At 30.3% G+C, this 19,528-nt stretch overlaps 2 protein-coding genes and 2 pseudogenes across 2 annotated transcripts; all 4 read left to right on the forward strand.

The window, feature by feature from the left end:
* Positions 1–269: 269 nt before the first annotated feature.
* On the forward strand, positions 270–1,632 carry LOC129297989 (BURP domain-containing protein 3-like). The gene is made up of 4 exons (XM_054936370.1): positions 270–310; positions 440–551; positions 737–993; positions 1,076–1,632. Exons 1-4 carry the CDS (start codon positions 272–274, stop codon positions 1,580–1,582), a joined length of 915 nt encoding a protein of 304 aa, XP_054792345.1. The 5' UTR covers positions 270–271; the 3' UTR covers positions 1,583–1,632.
* A 3,894-nt stretch (positions 1,633–5,526) lies between these two features.
* On the forward strand, positions 5,527–9,515 carry LOC129297990 (BURP domain-containing protein 1-like). Its single transcript, XM_054936372.1, has 4 exons — positions 5,527–5,607; positions 8,363–8,473; positions 8,858–9,100; positions 9,399–9,515. Exons 1-4 carry the CDS (start codon positions 5,527–5,529, stop codon positions 9,513–9,515), a joined length of 552 nt encoding a protein of 183 aa, XP_054792347.1.
* On the forward strand, positions 8,397–10,772 carry LOC129297993 (BURP domain protein RD22-like; annotated as a pseudogene).
* Positions 10,773–15,512: 4,740 nt separating this feature from the next.
* LOC129297992 (BURP domain-containing protein 5-like) lies at positions 15,513–17,745 on the forward strand (annotated as a pseudogene).
* Positions 17,746–19,528: the final 1,783 nt, after the last annotated feature.

Raw genomic sequence — 19,528 nt, forward strand, 5'->3', positions numbered from 1 at the left:
TCATTACAATTGAATTGTAAAATTGAGAGATTGAGTTGTAAATTTTTGATATTTAACACTAAGGACCTAACTTAAATTAATTCGTCCTTTTAGAATCTCTTTGTCAGTCTCCCTAATCCCAATCGATTGACATCCAAGTCTGGGTCCCATATCTCTTATCGAGAATATTTTATTAGCACTAATTCTCCCTCTTTCTATGATTCCTATAAGTTCCTCATTAATATCTTAAACTGATAATTATTTGCAGCTTCAATACATAGTTTCTCCAACGATGAAGTATCCACTCCAACCCATCGTTTCTTTTCTTTTAGTGAGTTCGCTTTCTTTTCTTTTTCTTTTTTTCCTTCTTTTCACTTGTTCCTTCTCCAATGAATCTAATGCTAATGAATATTTATATTTTTACATATTTTATTGAATAAATGAAATATTGAAATTGCAGGTTGTATTATTGGTGGCAACGCATGCTGCCTTATCTCCTGAGCTTTACTGGAAGTCCATGCTTCCCACTACTCCCATGCCTAAATCTATCACAGATCTCCTCCACCCAGCTGGTTAGATTGTATTCTTCATTAGTATGTTTCTTAAAATTTCAATCTTCACTTCACAAACGGTACTCCCTCCGTTTCAAAATTGTTTGTCTTTTGAGATATTTGCACACAGATTAATTAGAAATGAACAATGCCAAAGTTGCCCCTAAAGCATGCATGACCAATAGTCCCTCTGTTTTCATATATAGTCAATGCCAGGTCAGGTCACAGCATCACCATCCGCGGCGAGATCGAAATAGGCGATGGAGGACATCATTGCCAATTAGAGTTTTGTTATGCTGACTCTGAGACCAAAGTCCAAGGTAACCCCAATACAGCTCTCTTCTTCTTGGAAAAGGATTTGAAGGTTGGCCACAGAATGAACTTGGTCTTCAAGAAAACCTCTAACCAAGCATCCTCCTTGCCTCGTGAAGTCGTGAAATCCATTCCCTTTTCCTCAAGCAAAGTACGTAGTGTCAGACTAATTCTACCATGTCTGTGAATGAGTTTATGCATGCATTTAAGTGTTTATGATTCATTAATAACAGATGGCTGAAATATTGAACGAGTTTGCTGTGAAGCCTGGGTCAATAAATGCTGAGCTTATGAAGAATACAATTAAATTTTGTGAGGAGTCAGGAATCAAAGGAGAGGAGAAGTATTGTGCCACGTCATTGGAATCCATGGTTGATTTTATCACTTCCAAGCTTGGGAGACACGTGGAAGCTTTGTCTACAGAAGTGGTGAAGGAAACAAAGAAGCAAGAATACAAGATAATGCATGGAGTGAAGAAGGTGGGAGGGACGAAAGTGCTGGTGTGCCACAAGCTCAATTATGTGTATGCTGTGTTTTACTGTCACAAAATAAAGAACACTGTTACTTATACGGTGTCGTTGAAGGGGGCTGATGGGAGTAGGGTTAAAGACGTGAGTGTATGTCACAGAGACACGTCACAGTGGAACCCAAAACATTTAGCCTTACAAATGCTAAAAGTGAAACCAGGGAGTGTTCCCATATGCCACTTCCTTTTCAAAGACACCTTTGCGCGGGTTTGAACACAAGTTAGGTGATTTTCACATAATAGATGGTTTGTATTGTTTGTGCATCATTTAAATAAGCTTTCTATTTATTATTTTCTCTTACTGGCTGGCCATCACCATAAAAAGAGGAAAAACAATAACATGCACTTTTGCCTTTGGCACGCAATTTAAATCTTCTGCTAGGCATAAATTTGATTATCCAGAATGCGTCGAAATTATTATAAAAGGAAAATTGACGTTTTGCACAAAGAAAAAAAGTGAATCTCATATAAGAGTGTATTTATACAACTTAGCCCCCCCAAAAAAAAAATGATGGCTCAAACTATCTTAAAGTAATGGAGAACGTAATAGAAAAATTTGCCAAAGATCTACCATAAACAACTAAAAATTTGGTATAAATGAAAATATGAATGGAAAATTATGTTTGTACTCCTAACAAAAAAATAATAAAATAAAAAATGATTATGATGGACATTGCATAAGTTAACTACTTCACCATTTCTATATATAATAGAATCTACCACTTTTTTTTTTCCAGATCAGATTGTTGTTTTGTTTTTGTTTATAAGCAAAATCAAATATATCAATAAGCATTTCTTACAATTTTTTTAAATTACCTCTCATAAACTCATAATTTTTCTTCACGAGAAATAATTAATGCAGCCTTGTTTTGATTAAATATAAATATATTTTAATTTAATTTTTTTATTTTTAAACATAACTATTATAGTTAAACAATTTTTTTCAAATTGTATAATACAATTTATATATATATATATATATAGAAATGGAGGGAGTGCCCGTTTGTATGCTTTCATTATTCATATGCCGTCTCTTTCAGGCAACCCAATGTGCTGTTAATGTCATCTTGGACACAGTGACGTGAATGACATGAATGCCAAGACTTTGGCATTTTTATGGAAGTGATAGAGCAAGCAATTACATGAAACTTCGCTTGGTTTCAAAAGGTATGTGCTGTTGATGTCATCTTAGACAAGATGACTTAAAGATTTTATAGGAACTCTGAACAAAAAAATGTTGATAAAATATTCTCATAGAATCTTATCATTTTTATTAACTGAATTCATAGATTTTAATTATGTAATTTTTTTAAGAGTTTATATTTTAATTAATATGTATAGTCACCCAATAAGGCTTATAGAATTATTAAATGTCTGTTAAGAAGACTCATCGTTTTCCTTTATTTGATTTACAATTGTATCGAAGCATGCCTGATGACTACTAAGACTAGTCACTCTATCAATAAGTCAAGAAATTTGAGCTGTCTTATTTCTAAAATCGGTCAGAAGCGAAAAATTTAAATAAGAAATCAATGCAGGGTTGAAGACTGTTTATATGGAGAGTTTGTCCAAATCCAATTTTTCAAAAATAGACGACAATCTAAACAATTGTGTGTGTACCTTTTGTGATACATTTAGATGGAAAAATATTTAGATAGGCCCGATACGTCATGTTATTTATAATCTATTTAATTAAAATATTTTAAATAATTTAAACAAAATATTGTGTAACATTTTTTTAATTGATTTTATTCTTGTAATATAATGTATACTTAATTTTTTATCTTTTCTCTCTTTATTATAATTAATATCATAATTAATTTATATTTAATATTATTTAAATGTCATATTTTTATTGGACAGATTATAAATGATGCACTCGATCTATTAAAGAATTTCTCCATTTAGATGAGTAAGTGTGCCTAATTAAGTAACAGAGAAATACTTAGGTAGACCGAGTGTACCATATCATTTGTGGTCTATCCAATAAAAATATAATATTTAAATGACATTAAATATAAACTAATTTTGACATTAATGATAATAGAGAGAGAAAATATAAGAAATCAAATATGTATTCTGTTATAATAATAAAATTATTTTTAAAAATGTCACACAATATTTTATTTAGATTACTTGAAATATTTTAACTAGACAAACTATAAATGATATGGTACACTTGATTTACTTAAATATTTTCCTTAAGTAACAACTTTCAAAATGGGTCCCCTTTACCCAAAAACAAAAAAAAAAAAAAAATCAACATGGATCCCCGTAAGAAAATTTTAGAGACTAGAGGTGGGATATACATTGAAATATCGACAATATAAGATGTGATGGTGTTCTGCTCAAAAAAAAAAAAAGATGTGATGGTGTAACTAATAATGCAAAGACTTTGTTCAAAAGTAAATAAATTAGCATTATTGATCACATCATAATTGAATGTCTTCCGTTCAAACTTAGTAATTAGTGTTAACAATATTATATGCCAAAAATTTGAATAATCTTATTGACTTCTTGATATTTTTAATAAGACATCCACTTCGTTATTAAAGATTAAAGATTATATTTCTTTTCGTATGTACATCTAAGTACTGCAACAAAAACAAAAATTAGCAAAATAAAGATTCGATGCTAATTCTTAAGGATATAATCCGTTGCTATTAGATGAATAAAATAGAGAAAATTTCTTCTTCTTCTTTATTTTTTTGCCATCAAAATTATTAAAAGTTTATTGTACGTAATTTATTAGAAAAAAAGTTCAATGAATGATCTTTAGTTTTGTCACACACGGAATGAGTCATGAACAATTCTTTTGTAAGTACCTTGATGGTGAATTAATGGATGAAACCTCATTATCAATGTGAAGACCTTATTAGTAGACAATATGTAAATATCTTTATAAGCATTCAATGAACTTAGAGACATGTCCTAATCTTATTGAGCTTTTGAGATCAAGCACACCTAAAATTTTGACTATATATATAAAAAAAAAATTGAGTCATGAACAAGGAGTAGATGAGAATTGTCTTATGAAAAACATTCAAAATAGGTCCCGATTATGCAGTTCATGTAATTCATGAAAGCTGCAGAACATTCATCAATTCAAATGGCATTATCAACAACTCAAAATAACTATATCCAGTACGAAGCATTATTTTAGACACATCCTCAGCGTTCACCCTTATCTAGTGGTATTCAAATCACATATCAGTCTTCGAAATCACCAAAGCTCCCACTACATCCGACTTCAAAGCTTCCCGCCGTCTGGTTGCCCCGTGCTCACATTCTTATCGTCACTTCAAAGGCACTAAAGTTTGAGATTTTTTTTCCCAAAAAAAAAAAGAGGGTTTACAGTTGGTTGAGTAACAGGTGTCATTTGAATCAGAGCATACTTCTAGATTTGAACAAGGCTTGTACATATTGGATGACTCGAACTATAAAGACCCCAGGATAAGCCTCGACCAGTTGAGCCAAATTAAATCACCCCTTAGTAGCTCACAAATACATTTCTAAATTACTCACTAACAAAATCTTCATATTACCAACAATATTAGAATTCACAATATTATGAGTTATGAACCAAATGCTCATAATTACTGATTGGACTATGTTTTGTTGATACTAAAGTTTCAATTTATTACACTCTCACAACATCTGGGAAAAAAAAAAACTACGTCTCGAGTTACTCTTCACATATTTTTCTCAAACTAAGAACTGCAAAAGCTACCAAGAATAGAATTACAGCCGTGCCCACAGAAGAAGGATTAATTGTGAAATGAGAGATAGACTGCGGATCCAATCTTGATGCAGGTATGGTTGATTCTGTGAAGATGCCATATGTGAGGAAACTGGAAAGAAGCTGTCAAGGCCTATATAAATAAAAGTCTCAATTGTGGCCGGCACGCCCATGACACGTGAGCAATCTGGAAAAGTCGCCGGCAAAAGCTAAATTTATTAATTAAAGAGCCGAGTTAATGATGGAGGAGGCAGATCGGTGAGGAGGAGGAGAAGAAGAAGAAGGAACCAAATTAAATGTATGTATAGTATCAAATCATAAGCCTCATATATGTAATAATCTAGTTTGTCACTGGAAAAGAAAGGGGGAGGGGTGAGATCTTAAGGAAATGAGAGTGAAAGTTAGTGCAAAAAGTACACATGGAAGGATGCATGGGGCGGGAAGAGGAGTTGCTTGAAGAAAGGGTCAAGAATATGATGTATGCTGAAGTGTCTGGATGTGTTTAGATTTCAATTAGGTATAATTAATTATGAAAAATTGATTAATATGATTGATTTGAAATATAATTGATTATGTTATATAGTGTATAATTAATTTACAAAATTAATTAATAAGATTGATTTTAATCAGAATTAAAAATATGGTAAAACTATGGTTTTATAAAAATATCTCCAAACATCCATGCTATATGTTAAAATTAATTATGAATCCAAAATCATATTTTTTAAAAAAATATTCAAATACCAATTATATATGTCAAAATCAATTATGAATTCAAAACTATAATTTTTTTTAAATATCCAAATATGCCCCCATGCATGTCAAAATTAATTATAAACCAAAAATCACAATTATCTCATAAGTTATTGTTTCCTGTTGTTCAATTCATTTTTTAAGTATACATTTCTAAAAATTTATTCAAAAATCATATAAATTAGTTCACAAATCATATTTTTTTATAATTGATTTTGGCATAATAAAAGGTGTTTGGATATTTGTAAGGAAACCATGATTTTGGATTTATAATTGATTTTAGCATGTATAATGAGTTTTTATATTTTTTTTAAAAAAATAATTTTGAATTCATAATTAATTTTAACATGTAATATAAGTGTTTGGATAATTTTTGTCAAAACATGATTTTTTAGGAACTTTAAAAAAAATATACAAATCAAATATTCTCATAAAATTGTGAAAAAAATAATAATAAAATTTTTTAAATTTATAAATAATAATCTGATCGTTAAAAATGTAATAATTTTAAAGAAATTTCTTAAAACTTTTTATCAATTAATTTTAAATTAAAAAATTATTTTAATTTTATTGATAATTTATATTTTTTAATTCTTATGATTCTTTAAAAAAATTATAATTCTTTAAACAAGAGTTGAAAATAAGGTTTATTATTTTAAGAATTTATTTTTTAATAATAAAAATTACAATTGATAAATTATTATTTCTTATTTAATTCTTGTGATTTACAAAAAAGTTGTGAATGAGATTTGTTATTTTCAGTAAGAGTAAAATTATCTTTTTACTAAAAAAAGTTATCAACAAAGAGGTTACTAAAAACTTCATTGAAATTATGATATTTTAAAGGATCAAATTATCATTTATATAACTTGAAGGGACTTTATTATCATTTTTCTTAAAATTTTTACAATTTTCACTAAAAAAATTCTTAGATTTTAATTATGTAACTTCTTAATTAGGAGTTTGTACTCTCACACATACATATTTCTATAAAATTTGAATATATATATATATATATATTAATATTTTGTTCAAATTCATCTACATAAAATGACATAAAAATCTATATAAAAATCTGTATGTATAGTCTTCCGAGGCTTATAAAATTATTAAATGTCTCTTAAGAAGACTCGTTTTTCTTTATTTGATTTACAGTTTGTCAAAGCACATGCTTGATGACTAAGACGGGTCATTATCAATAAATCAAGAAATTTGAATTGCCTTGTTATATTGATTTTATTATTTTCAATAATTGGTCAGAAGCGACAAACTAAAAAAAAAAAATTCATTCAACATCCTTGGATGATAAAGGATGAAAGTTTCATTGTAATTGGTTTTTTCAGAAAGTATGTCAATGGATTAGAAAGGTTGAAAAATGAGAGAGAAAGCTTACCCAAATAATTAAAACCTTTAAATTTATCTCTAAACCACTGAAAAATCTTACCTTAGCCTCCCCCCCCCAAAAAAAAAAAATCATAACTCTCTCCTTCTATCTCTTCTTCTTTCTTTTTCCTTTTCCTTTTCGTGCATGAAACTATCACATAATAGCTCCAAGACTTCCTATTCGACATCGGTTGCAAGGTGTTTTTATTCAACAGTAGATGTCTCCCCTTCTTTTGATTTGAATATTAATAATTCATAAATATTACATTAATTGAAATTTTAGGATATCAATTATACCTTAAAAAAATTTATCTTTAGTCCTAATAAAAATTATTCAATTAACAGTCAGCATAAATGAAACATTACTACATAAAAAAAAAAATTAACAATAGTTCACCGTTTTTAAAAACTTTCAAGAAAATATTTGTACTAAATTAAAAATATCAATTGCATCCAACGAAAAATTTTCCAGACAAATTTTTCATTTAATTTTTTTATGCAAACAAATATAATAACTTCTTTTTGGTTTTAATTTTACCTTTACGACCCTAAAGGTGCCCCCCCCTTTTTTTTTGTTGGCTAGAATAAAAGGTCCCAGTTATAGATGCACAAGTACATAATTTGTATCATATCTATCAGGTCCTCAATGGGAATATTGTTTTGTTAAAAAGAAAAAAAAAAAAGGTACCATACCGCGTTGCTAAAAATCGTAATTTTGACAACCTCATCACTCTGGTATTATCACGCGGGGAATATATCTGGTTCAATGGTTCAAATTTTATTTATTTATTATTATTACTATTTCTTTTTTAAAATGTTTCAAAAGTTTACTCTAAACCTAATCCTTTTTCCGGAAAAAAAGAGACGCACACACACACATGCATACAACACATGTCAATACTAAGTTCAAATTTAGGACTTTTTTTAAGAGAGGGGTAGTGTTGTCAACAACTAACTATTGAGTACTTTTTTAAAAAAGTTGACCAGTCATATATGAGCTTCGACTTGCTTTCTTTCTTCTTCTTCTTCTTTTTTTCCCACCTTTTTCTTTTCCAATTAGTCTAATGCAAATGAATATTTGCATATTTACATATTATATATGGATATATAAAAGTGCAGGTTGCATTACTGCTGGCAACGCATGCTGCCTTACCTCCTGAGCTTTACTGGAAGTCCATGTTTCCCACTACTCCCATTCCTAAATCATTGGCACATCTTCTTCCCCTCATGGTTAGTAATCTACTGTTTGTTGGTATTTTTTCTCCTTCGAATTTCGATCTTCACTTGACAAATAATATTGTACAGAAAGTTTTTTTTTTTTCAGATTTGGATCGGTAGTAGCCTAAATCCATTCACTTAATGAGTGTTCTAATTATGACTAATAGATTTCACCAATACATAAATGATTAGAATGCTACTCACATATATTATCCCTTTCAAAAATTTGAAATTTAATACTTTTTGAATATCATATAACAAAATCTCTATCTTGATTAAATCAAACTGTTGTTATCATGTCACGGGGACACTCATTGAGTGAGAAAATTTGTGACACTCACTAAATTGGAATTTGTTTTGCTTTAAGTGCTAATGTTACTATTGCTGGCAATTTAGTCAGGTTATGGCACCACCATCCATGGAGGGACCGAATACAGACTCGAAGATAGATCATGCTTCGACTATTGTTATAAGAACAATGGGAAAAAGCTAGACGATAACGCCAACACAGCTCTTTTCTTCTTGGAGGAGGACTTGAAGGCTGGTCACAAAATGAACTTGCTCTTCAAGCAAGCCTCCAACCAAGCATCCTTTTTGCCTCGTGAAATCGTGAAATCCATTCCCTTTTCTTCAAACAAGGTATGTAGTGTCGGAATCATTCTACCAGGTCTGTGAACAAATAATTCATGTATTTATGATTCATTACCGTTGGAATTTACTGTTCCACCCTTAATGGAAGTCGGGTCATCATGTATGTCATATTAATCAGTAGAGATTTGGCATATTCTGGGTTTATGAGAGATGACCGAAAATCAAGAATTAATGATGAATTAATTCCTGACTGGGTTCAAAACAAGAAGTCTTTCCCCACATTCATTGTTATTGTTCCATCATATTATCCTTTCAATTATGACAATTGGATTTTCCTTTTTTGCAGTGGTCTCCCCACATTATAAATAGATATAGGTGGTCGAAGGAACTCACACCAGAGCACTACTCTCTTAATGTTCATTATTCCTATTTCTCTCTTAGGAGTATCTGCTACGCACCTTAGATAGGATTTTAGTAGCATGATCTTGTGTGGATTGTTGAGTAGACTCTACTTTGCTTGGATGTAGTAAGAATCTGACCCTGCTTCATTTTTTTGATTTCTTATTTATTTGTAATATTCCTTTAATTACTATTAATTATTAATATTAGTGGCGCTGCCCTTTTTTGCCCTCTAGATTTTGCATACTAAACTAACAAACGTACTTTTTCATTTTTGAATATAAGATAAACTATCATGTATTTCTTTTTTTATACAATTACTCATCAATTATGGACCAAGTTAGGTAAGATTACATTGGGAATAAAAGCTCTTTCAATAAGTACTTAATATAGCTGCATTTCTTTGTTTATAAGAAAAATTACAATTTTAAAAAATATTCATCATGTTTTTTAAATTATTCCTTCTAAAGTCAATGCTTATTTTTACTAAACAAGTTTTGTTCCATTAATTACAGGAGTAATTTTATTGAATTTTTTTAATTTCGGACACAATCATTATACTTAATCAATTTTTTTTAAATGTATTAATTAATTATTTTTCTATGTTTAAAAATAGATGGAATATTCCTTTAATTACTGACAGGTGACATGGCTGAAATATTGAACGAGTTTGCTGTGAAGCCTGGGTCAATAAATGCTGAGGTTATGAAGAATACAATTGAACTTTGTGAGGACTCAGGGATTAAAGGAGAGAAGTATTGCGCAACATCTTTAGAATCCTTGGTTGATTTTATTACTTCCAAGCTTGGGAGACACGTGGAAGCTTTGCCTACAGAAGTGGTGATGGAAACAAAGAAGCACGAATACACAATAATACATGGAGTTAAAAAGGTGGGAGTAGAGACAAAAGTGGTGGTGTGCCACAAGCTCGCATGCTGTGTTTTACTGTCACAAAATAGGGAACACAGTCGCCTATACGGTGTCGTTGAAGGGGGCTGATGGGAGCAAAGTGAAAGCTGTAAGTGTATGTCATAGAGACACGTCACAGTGGAATCCAAAACATTTAGCCTTCCAAATGCTAAAAGTCAAGCCAGGGAGTGTTCCTATATGCCACTTTCTTTTTCAAGGCACCATTGCGTGGGTTCGAACACAAATTAGGTGATTTCAAAAATTAGATGGTATGTTGAGAGAGAGTTTGTAGATGGTATGTCTTGCTTGTGTGTCAATTAAATAAGCTTTATATTTCTCATTTTCTCTTGCCGTCAACATAAAAGAGAAAAAATAACAACACGTTGGCCTTTGGCGTGCAATTTGGATCTTCTATTGGCACAACTTTGATTCTCTACAATGTGTTCAAAAAATAATTAGAATAAAAGAAGGCTAAAGTACACATTTAATTCTTTAACTTTATTTAAAATTTTATTTTGACCATTTAATTTTATAAAGTACTATCTTTTTAATCCTTTAACTTTTACACCTTTAATTTGATTACAAAAATTTATATATTGAATTTTTAAATATTGATAAACATTCTCAAGATAGCATATTTAGGTTCATTCTCTTTAAAGAAAAACAATGATGGACACACAAAAATAATCATTTAAAATTAGCAGTATTAAGGTTAAAGGATTAAAAAAATACTTTATAAAATTAAAAAATTAAATTAAGATCTTATATAAAGTTAGAGGATTGAAAACATATTTTACTTTAAAAAGACTTATGTACAAAGAAAGAAAGTGAGTCTCCTACGAAAAATGTAATAACCCAAATTTTTTCTAAATTAACATAAATTAATTTTCTCCTAATTAATATTTTACTCAAGTTAGTTTTATAGTAAGTAGATAGTGGTAGTTTAGAGGAACTTATCTATTATTTTTTTTGAAGGTCCATAATTTGAATTTTACTGAAAAGTGTGGTTTCATTTTGTTTTTAATTATGAGAAAATTTTATGCCTTTTCTTATAATTTTTCCTTGGGGCATTTCTTGTAGTTTTCCCAATTAACTTTTTTTGGTTCAAAATTAGTATGTGTTATGCAAAATAGAGCATCGATCCAGCTCATTTCTTTCCTTCCCTTCACCAACACGAGTGTTCTAGTTCTCCATCGCCATTGCATTCCTCCCCCATTCTTTGCATCTCCGGTGGCCGTAGTGCTGTCTTGCAACACTAGGTTCTCCATCATCCTTCCTATTTTTTGATTATTTTTCATGCTACTACTCTATTCTACCATTCACGATCTAGTCGCTTGTGGTGTGTGCGGAAATCAGTCGCTAGAGCTAGTGACTTTGGTTGTGAGCCCTTTTTTTGTTCACTCGGTCTAGCACTCTAGTGACTTTGCTTCCTTTCTTGTGCATCGAGTTAGGTTTCTCCCTCATCGAGCTGTAATCTCGTCTTCTTCTCTCCCTATTCTATCAGCAGTCACTTGGTCTTTCTTCTCTGTTGTTATTGATTTAGTGAGTAGCTTTAAACTTTTCTTCTTGCTGTTCTGTGCGTGTGTTTGCTGAGATGAATAAGGTTGTGAGTTTTATTTTTCCTTCCCTGTACTGTCATGTATATCGAGTTTGAAGGGATGTTGATTGAAGCTGAAACTATAGAGAACAAGAGGATGATGGTTTAGGTCTAAACTTTATTTGAATTTGATATAATTATCAATGCTAAGAAAAAAATTAGACAAAAAAGTGGTTGGGATTAAGAAGTTTCATTGAATGAGTTAGGAATTGATGCCCATTAAATGTTTGTTAAAAGATCTAAGAGAGGATCTTATTTTTGTTAGATAATTTAGTTTTGGGTCAAGTAATATGAGAAAACTTTGTGATGTAATTGTGGATGTTTAAAAAAAAAATTTAAATTATTTGGATCGACTATGTTGTGGCAAGGTTAGAAAGAAGTTTAATAAAATTTATTACTTATTATGAAGAGATTGGAAGAGAATTGGAATTATGGTTTTAACAATAGTACTTGTAAGATGTTTGCTAATAGGCATATTAGAAGTAGTTTTGTTTGATTGTGATTTTTTTAAAAAATTTTATTAGTTCTTATGGGGACATACTCAGTTTGGGTATTAATTATTCATGAATTTAACCTGAATTATGAAGAATTCTGATTATGAAACTATGGTGAGACAAATTGCATTCTATGAAATTGTATGGATGATAATTATAAATAATAATGTTTAAAGATTTGATTGGGAATGCCTTTGAATTGGTTGAGGAAAAAAAAGGGTGATAGGAGAACTTGGAATTTAGAGTGATTAATTATAGTATGTGTATATATAATATTAATTAAGTTTTGTTGCTTGCACTTGACAAGAGTTGAAAAGAGTTTATCAAACTTGAATATGCCGTTAAATTTTCTTTTTATATTAGATAGGGCATTTAGAGGAAAGAAGGTTTGATTGGGTTCTAGGAAGTGAATTTTAATATTCAGGAACATTTTTGCTAAGTGAATAGCATTCCAACTGCTTTACCATAAAATTAATTGCTAAAATATTATATTTATAGAAATCATTTTAATAACAACTATGTTAAGTATTGAATATTTTGTCATTGAAATTCTTATCTTGGAAAATTATAAAGAGGTGTTGAAAGATAATTGAGTTATGGCATGTGTATGTGTTTTTATTTCTTACAATGAATACTTTCAAAAATTAATGAGATTATTTTTATCAACTCCTGTTATTTTGAGTTATGCAATAAATGCCAAATATGGATTTCAGTTACAAAATTTTATCTTGGCAAGTTTTAATGCTCAAAATTATTCATGCGAGTTTGACTTTGAGAATAGGAATTATATTTTATAACGATGATTTCTTTCACATGTTTGAAAATGAATTGGAGATTTTATACAGGATACTGGTTGGTAACGACAGTTCCGTTAGCCATTGGCGTGCCTTGGTTACTAACTAGTTAGTTTAAATTTTGTGAGCTCTGCTTTCACATTTATTATTCGTTGGTCTCGTATTCGTGTTTGTTTTTGTAGCTTCAAGCCACTTTTGGTTAGCATTACCCTCGTGGATTATGTATCCATGTTTGTTTTATGGCTTCAGCTACGTTTGATTACTTACCTTCATGAACTGTATGTTCATATTTGATTTCGTGGCATAAGCCACACTTAATTATTTACCCTCGTAGATTATGTGTCCACATTTATTACTTGTTCTGATAAATTTCCATAATTATGAGATTTTAATTATTGGATGAATGTGTTTTTTATTGGTTTTGACTAACGACATATTATTATTTTTATGCAATTATTTTCTTTCTTGAAAATAAATGATAATGACGTTTGATATGACACATTAATGAATTAAGATTTTATTTAACATTATATAGAACCCTCTTATGCCAAATTTTATTAAATATTTGGTTGTGAAAATTTTCATATTTAGCACTTATAATATTCTATATTTTTTATGTAAATTTATTTATTTATTGTTGGGATGCTATTCATTGAAAATTTATTTGGTTCCCAAACTAGCTAATCTCACTACTGATCTTTGAAGGGCATACAATTATTTTGGGTGAAATTTTGCTTAGCATTACATCCTTTGATGTAGATATTTGAATTCATGTATTTTATTAGAAGTAAGGTTAGATGCTCCACATAACCTATAGATAGATATCTATTTTGATATATGTTTTTTGCTAGCTGGAAGGAGCTGAGCTTCTGATTGATATTATATTTTATATAAAATATTATGTTATAAAATTTTCAGGATATCCTATTTATAGGGGAAGTTCTGTCAAAATTTCTACAAAAATATTAAAATATTTTATTATAACAATTTTTTTCAATACATTATAATTTCTATTAAAATGGAAAGATTTTTTTTTTTCAATTTAAGGCTTTCAAAAATGTACAATATAGTTTGCACTCGTGTCGATCACCTTATATTTTGAGGCATGACAAAAAATTTGCTAAAGATCATCCATAAACAACTAATTAAATATTCAAATCCATGAAGTTAAGGTACATTATTGATGACCCTAGAAAGGGTAGCCTAATTCATCCTTAATATTTAAAAATAGTGTAATGTCACTTCTCTATTATTATATAGATTGTCAATTTACCCTTAGTGAGGGAAAAAAATTACATGTAACATTCCAAAAATTACATGTAACATTTCAAAAATTACAAATAAATCCTCAATAAGAAAATTAATTTTAATTAAATATTTAAAATTATGAAATTATTATATACAAAAAGGTTGGGTTGTTTATAGAACATAATAATATTGTATAATTCATGTAATAGATCCCACCTAATGCAATAAAGGTTTATGGTTGTTGTTGTCATCTCTTGTATCACGTAGGGAAAATCACGTTGAATGGTTCATATTTTATCAATTTATTATTTTTATTACATTTATTACTTTTTTAAAATGTTGACCATTTATATATGATCTTTGCATGGTATCCACACATGGCATGTATATTTCAATTGATATCCAAGTCTGGGTCCCAGATCTCTTGACAATATATGATTAGCATTTTCCCTCTTTCTATGATTTCTATAAGTTCCTCATTAATATCTTAATATGACATGGTAATTCTTATTGATAAAATAACTAATAAATAATAATAGGGAATTTTTGTTTAAAAAAATAAAAAGATTATGTAAAAATTAGTTTTAATCTATTAAAAGTAAGCGGAGTTATGTACACCTGCATCTCAAAACTTCAGGGAAATATTGTATATTTTCGATATATATATAATATAAAATATTATAAAAAAATTTTCCACTTCTCAAATTAAATATTAATTTTTACTTTGTAAACGATAAAAATGTCAGTTTCTTTTATAATATTTTCAATACAAATTTTTTATATTAAGATAATTCTTTTTTATTATAATTTTATAGTTTTTTTATTGTTTTTATGTATTTAATTTCAATGAATTATTTATTAATTTAATAAAATTGATTCAAAAATATTAATATTTATTTATATATGTCTTGCCCCCAACTAACAAAATTTTCTGGGTTTGTCACAATCTCTCTTCTATCATATGGCGAAAAAATCTAGTTGAATGGTTCATATTTTATTATATTATTATTATTATTATGTTTAATTAATTTATTACCTTCTAAAAAAGTTGACCATTCATATATGATCTTTGCATGGTATCCACATGTGTATATTTCCAATTGATATCCAAGTCTGGGTTCCATATCTCTTGACAATATTAAATTAGCATTCTCCCTCTTTCTATGATTCCTATATAAGTTCCTCTTTAATATCTTAAACTGACAATTATTTGCACCTTCAATACATAGTTTCTCCAATGATGAAGTATCCACTCCAACCCATCGTTGCTTTTCTTGTAGTGAGTTCGCTTTCTTTTCTTTTGTTTTTTGCTTTTCACTTTTTTCTTTTCCAATGAATCTAATGCAATTTTATTTTTGACCTGAATCTAATGCTAATGAATATTTTTACATATATATTGAATATATGAAATATTGAAATTGCAGGTTGCATTATTGGCGGCAACACTTGCTGCCTTATCTCCTGAGCTTTACTGGAAGTCCATGCTTCCTAGCACTCCCATGCCTAAATTTATCGCAGATCTCCTCCACCCAGCTGGTTAGATTGTACTCTTCATTAGTATTTTTCTTAGAATTTAAATCTTCACTTCACAAATGACACTTCCTCCGTTTCAAAATTGTATGTCTTTTGAGATATTTGCGCACAGATTAATTATAAATGCAGTTTATGCATAAGAAAGTGGCAAAATGAACATTATTATCAACTTTTCCCCAAAAGCATGACAAATACTCTCTCCATTTTCATGTATAGTCAATGATGGGTCAGGTGAGAGCACCACCATCCGCAGCGGAGGACATTGCCAATTCGACTTTTGTTATGCTGACTCTGATGATACCAAACTCCATGGTAACCCCAACACAACTCTCTTCTTCTTGGAAAAGGATTTGAAGGCTGGTCACAGAATGAACTTTCTCTTCATGCATGCCTCCAATCAAGCATCTTTCTCGCCTCGTGAAGTCGTGAAATCCATTCCCTTTTCCTCAAGGAAGGTAGGTAGCGTCAGACTCATTAAGTCTACCATGTTTGTGAACACTGATATTCTGAAGAGTTAAAGACCATTTCTCCCATAAAATTTTTTAGGAGCATTAAGTAGCTTGTACTGAAGGGCAATATGTCGCTTAAATAATTTTTTTCATCAGGAGGAAAATCACTCCTCCGTTAGAGACCCATAATCTCCGCTCCATTACCTGCTATGAGGCCCACGTAAAGTGACAGTGAGGCGTTCGAACTCATTTTGACCAACTGATGTGGGTTGAAGGGGCTAAAAGTTACAATGGTAATAGCAGGAACCAGGCCTGATGATTTTACTAGTTAAGTGGTGGCAACATGGGTTAGAACGCCTCACTATCATTATGTGTGGGTCTAACAACTATTCCAAATACGTTAGCAAACAACGGAGATGATGGGTCTCTGATGGAGGCAATTTTCCTCCTAAAAAATTGTTTGGCAGAAATATTGCCCCACCAATCAATACACAGTGCCCAACGCTCCTCAAAAAAAGGTTTAAAGGGAAAAATGATCTGTAATCCTATTATGAAATTAAGATGGGAAAATGTTTTATGATTCTTTATAACAGATGGCTGAGATATTGAACAAATTTGCTGTGACGCCTGGGTCAGTAAAAGCTGAGGTTATGAATAATACAATTCAACTTTGTGAGGAGTCAGGGATTAAAGGAGAAGAGAAGTATTGTGCCACGTCATTGGAATCCATGGTTGATTTTATCACTTCCAAGCTTGGGAAAAATGTGGAAGCTTGGTCTACGGAGGGGAAGAAGGAAACAAAGAAGCAAGAGTACACAATTACTCAAGGAGTGAAGCTGGGAGAGGCCAAAGTGGCTGTGTGCCACAAGCTTAATTATGTGTATGCTGTGTTTTACTGTCACAAAATAGAGAACACAGTTGCCTATACGGTGTCGTTGAAGGGCGCTGATGGGAGCAGAGTGAAAGCTGTAAGTGTATGTCACAGAGACACGTCACAGTGGAATCCAAAACATTTGGCCTTCCAAATGCTGAAAGTGAAACGAGGGAGTGTTCCTATATGCCACTTCCTTTTCAAGACACCGTTACGTGGGTTCAAAGGTGATTTCACATATTGGGTGAATTTCACTACTTACTCATTTAAATAAGAGTTTGTAGATGGTATGTATTATTTAAGTATCATTTAAATAAGCTTACTATTTATCGTTCTCTCTTACTGGTCATCACCATAAAAAGAGCAAAAACAACGTGCCCTTCTGCCTTTGGCATGCAATTTCAATCTTCTCCTGAGGCACAAATTTGATTCTATAGAATGCGTTTAAATTATAATAGAAGTAAAAGAGATGTTTTGTACAAAACAAGAAAGTGAATCTCATTTAAGAGTATGTATTTATAACAACTTAGCCAAAAAAAAAAAATTGATGGCCCAAAATATCTTACAGTAATAGAGTAATGGAGAAAACAATAGAAAAATTTTGTCAAACATCTACCATAAACAGCCAAATATCAAAATCCATACATAAAGTTAAGTGTTAAGGTCCACTACCCTATATCCACCCTTAAGTACCTCGATTGTCTTTGACCATTATGAACAGGAAAATTACATATAAGACTCAACAAATTACAAACACGAAAATTACATATAAGACTCAAACAAATTACAAACACGAAAATTACATATAAGACTCAACAAATTACAAACAAGTTTTTTAAAATACTCAATCAAAAATACATGTCACACTATAACATATTCCCTCCGTCTTTGTATTTAATGTTTTTAACCAAATTTCACATATTAATCAAAAATTATTATTTAGTTAAAATCACATAAAATCACAATACTTTTCTAGTCTTACTACCAATAATGTCATAATGAATATTAAGGTGGTGGTACGTAAATCACACAACTAATATTTTTCCCCTTTTCAAGATAAGCGTAAAATTATTTAATTACTTAAAAATATTATGAGACCTTTTATATTTAGACAAAATAAGCTTTTAGAAAACATTTTATATGAGGAAGTATAATTTAATCAAAATACTAATTTTAATCACTATTCATATGGATGAGTAACGTTCTACCCTCATTTATCACTTAAGTTGAGCTAAAAGGTAATCAAATTGAATCAAAGATTTAAACGAAGGTAAGCAACAAGTGAGGAAACAAATCTAAGCTATGGTTAATGTTAGTGGTAGTTTTAATACTCAAGTTGTGACACTTATTATAGCCTTGCTTACATCCTGATTAATGTACAGCTTTTCCCTTATATTGCAAATATTATATCAGTCTAGGTCTCTTGTGGGCCGTTTGATTCAAAGAATACGTGGGAATTGAATGATGTTTAAGACTATTTGTTTGGGATGTTATCAAGGAAAGAGGATGCAAAAGGATAAAAACGTTTGGTTCAGATTTTAAAAAAAAAACATGGGAATAGATTGTATTGTTGAACCAAAAGACAAAAATACCCTTGTGCATTGAAGAGAACCCTTAACATGTTCCAAAAATTAATAAAAAATATTACTACACCTTTCTATAAACACAGTGGCATGTATTTTATATAGAACCTATGGTCTTGCAAAGCAGTCGATCTGCAAAGCTAATTAAATATCTGTAAGTCTTGCACATTTATTCAAGAAGGCGCTGCATTAGTCATCTCGTCTTCAGGAACGAATGCAACCACTAGTGATGAATACCCGGTAATCTTTATATGAGCCTTGTATATCTCACCCCTTGTGAGTCCGTTTCCCATGCTTTGACTACACACACACATATATATTTCCTTTGTTTTATCCAAATCAATAGGACCAAGCATTCTTGACTCTTTTCGTATTTCAGCAAATTGTAACATCCTTTATCCTGACCCGACACTTGGCAACATGTTGAGACTTCTAAAAATTGCTAGGAGGGTTAGAACACATTAGAATGGGTTTAGAGTGAAATAGAAAGAAAAACACAGTACTGTGGGTATTGCATAAGATAACTACAACTACGTTTTGTATAAATGAAAATATGAATGGAAAACTATGTTTGTACTCCCAACAAAAAATAATAAAAT

This window comes from Prosopis cineraria, unplaced genomic scaffold, assembly GCF_029017545.1.
Source record: "Prosopis cineraria cultivar Desert tree isolate PC_DT_omini unplaced genomic scaffold, ASM2901754v1 PC676, whole genome shotgun sequence".
NCBI classification, from domain to species: Eukaryota; Viridiplantae; Streptophyta; class Magnoliopsida; order Fabales; family Fabaceae; genus Prosopis; species Prosopis cineraria.

Coding starts and splice junctions, on each gene's coding strand:
- LOC129297989 (XM_054936370.1), top strand. CDS start 272: ATGAAGTATCCACTCCAACCCATCGTTTCTTTTCTTTTA. Junction 552..736: donor AGATCTCCTCCACCCAGCTG/GTTAGATTGTAT, acceptor TTTCATATATAG/TCAATGCCAGGTCAGGTCAC. Junction 994..1,075: donor TTCCCTTTTCCTCAAGCAAA/GTACGTAGTGTC, acceptor CATTAATAACAG/ATGGCTGAAATATTGAACGA.
- LOC129297990 (XM_054936372.1), top strand. CDS start 5,527: ATGGAAGGATGCATGGGGCGGGAAGAGGAGTTGCTTGAAGAAAGGGTC. Junction 5,608..8,362: donor ATGCTGAAGTGTCTGGATGT/GTTTAGATTTCA, acceptor ATAAAAGTGCAG/GTTGCATTACTGCTGGCAAC. Junction 8,474..8,857: donor CACATCTTCTTCCCCTCATG/GTTAGTAATCTA, acceptor CTGGCAATTTAG/TCAGGTTATGGCACCACCAT.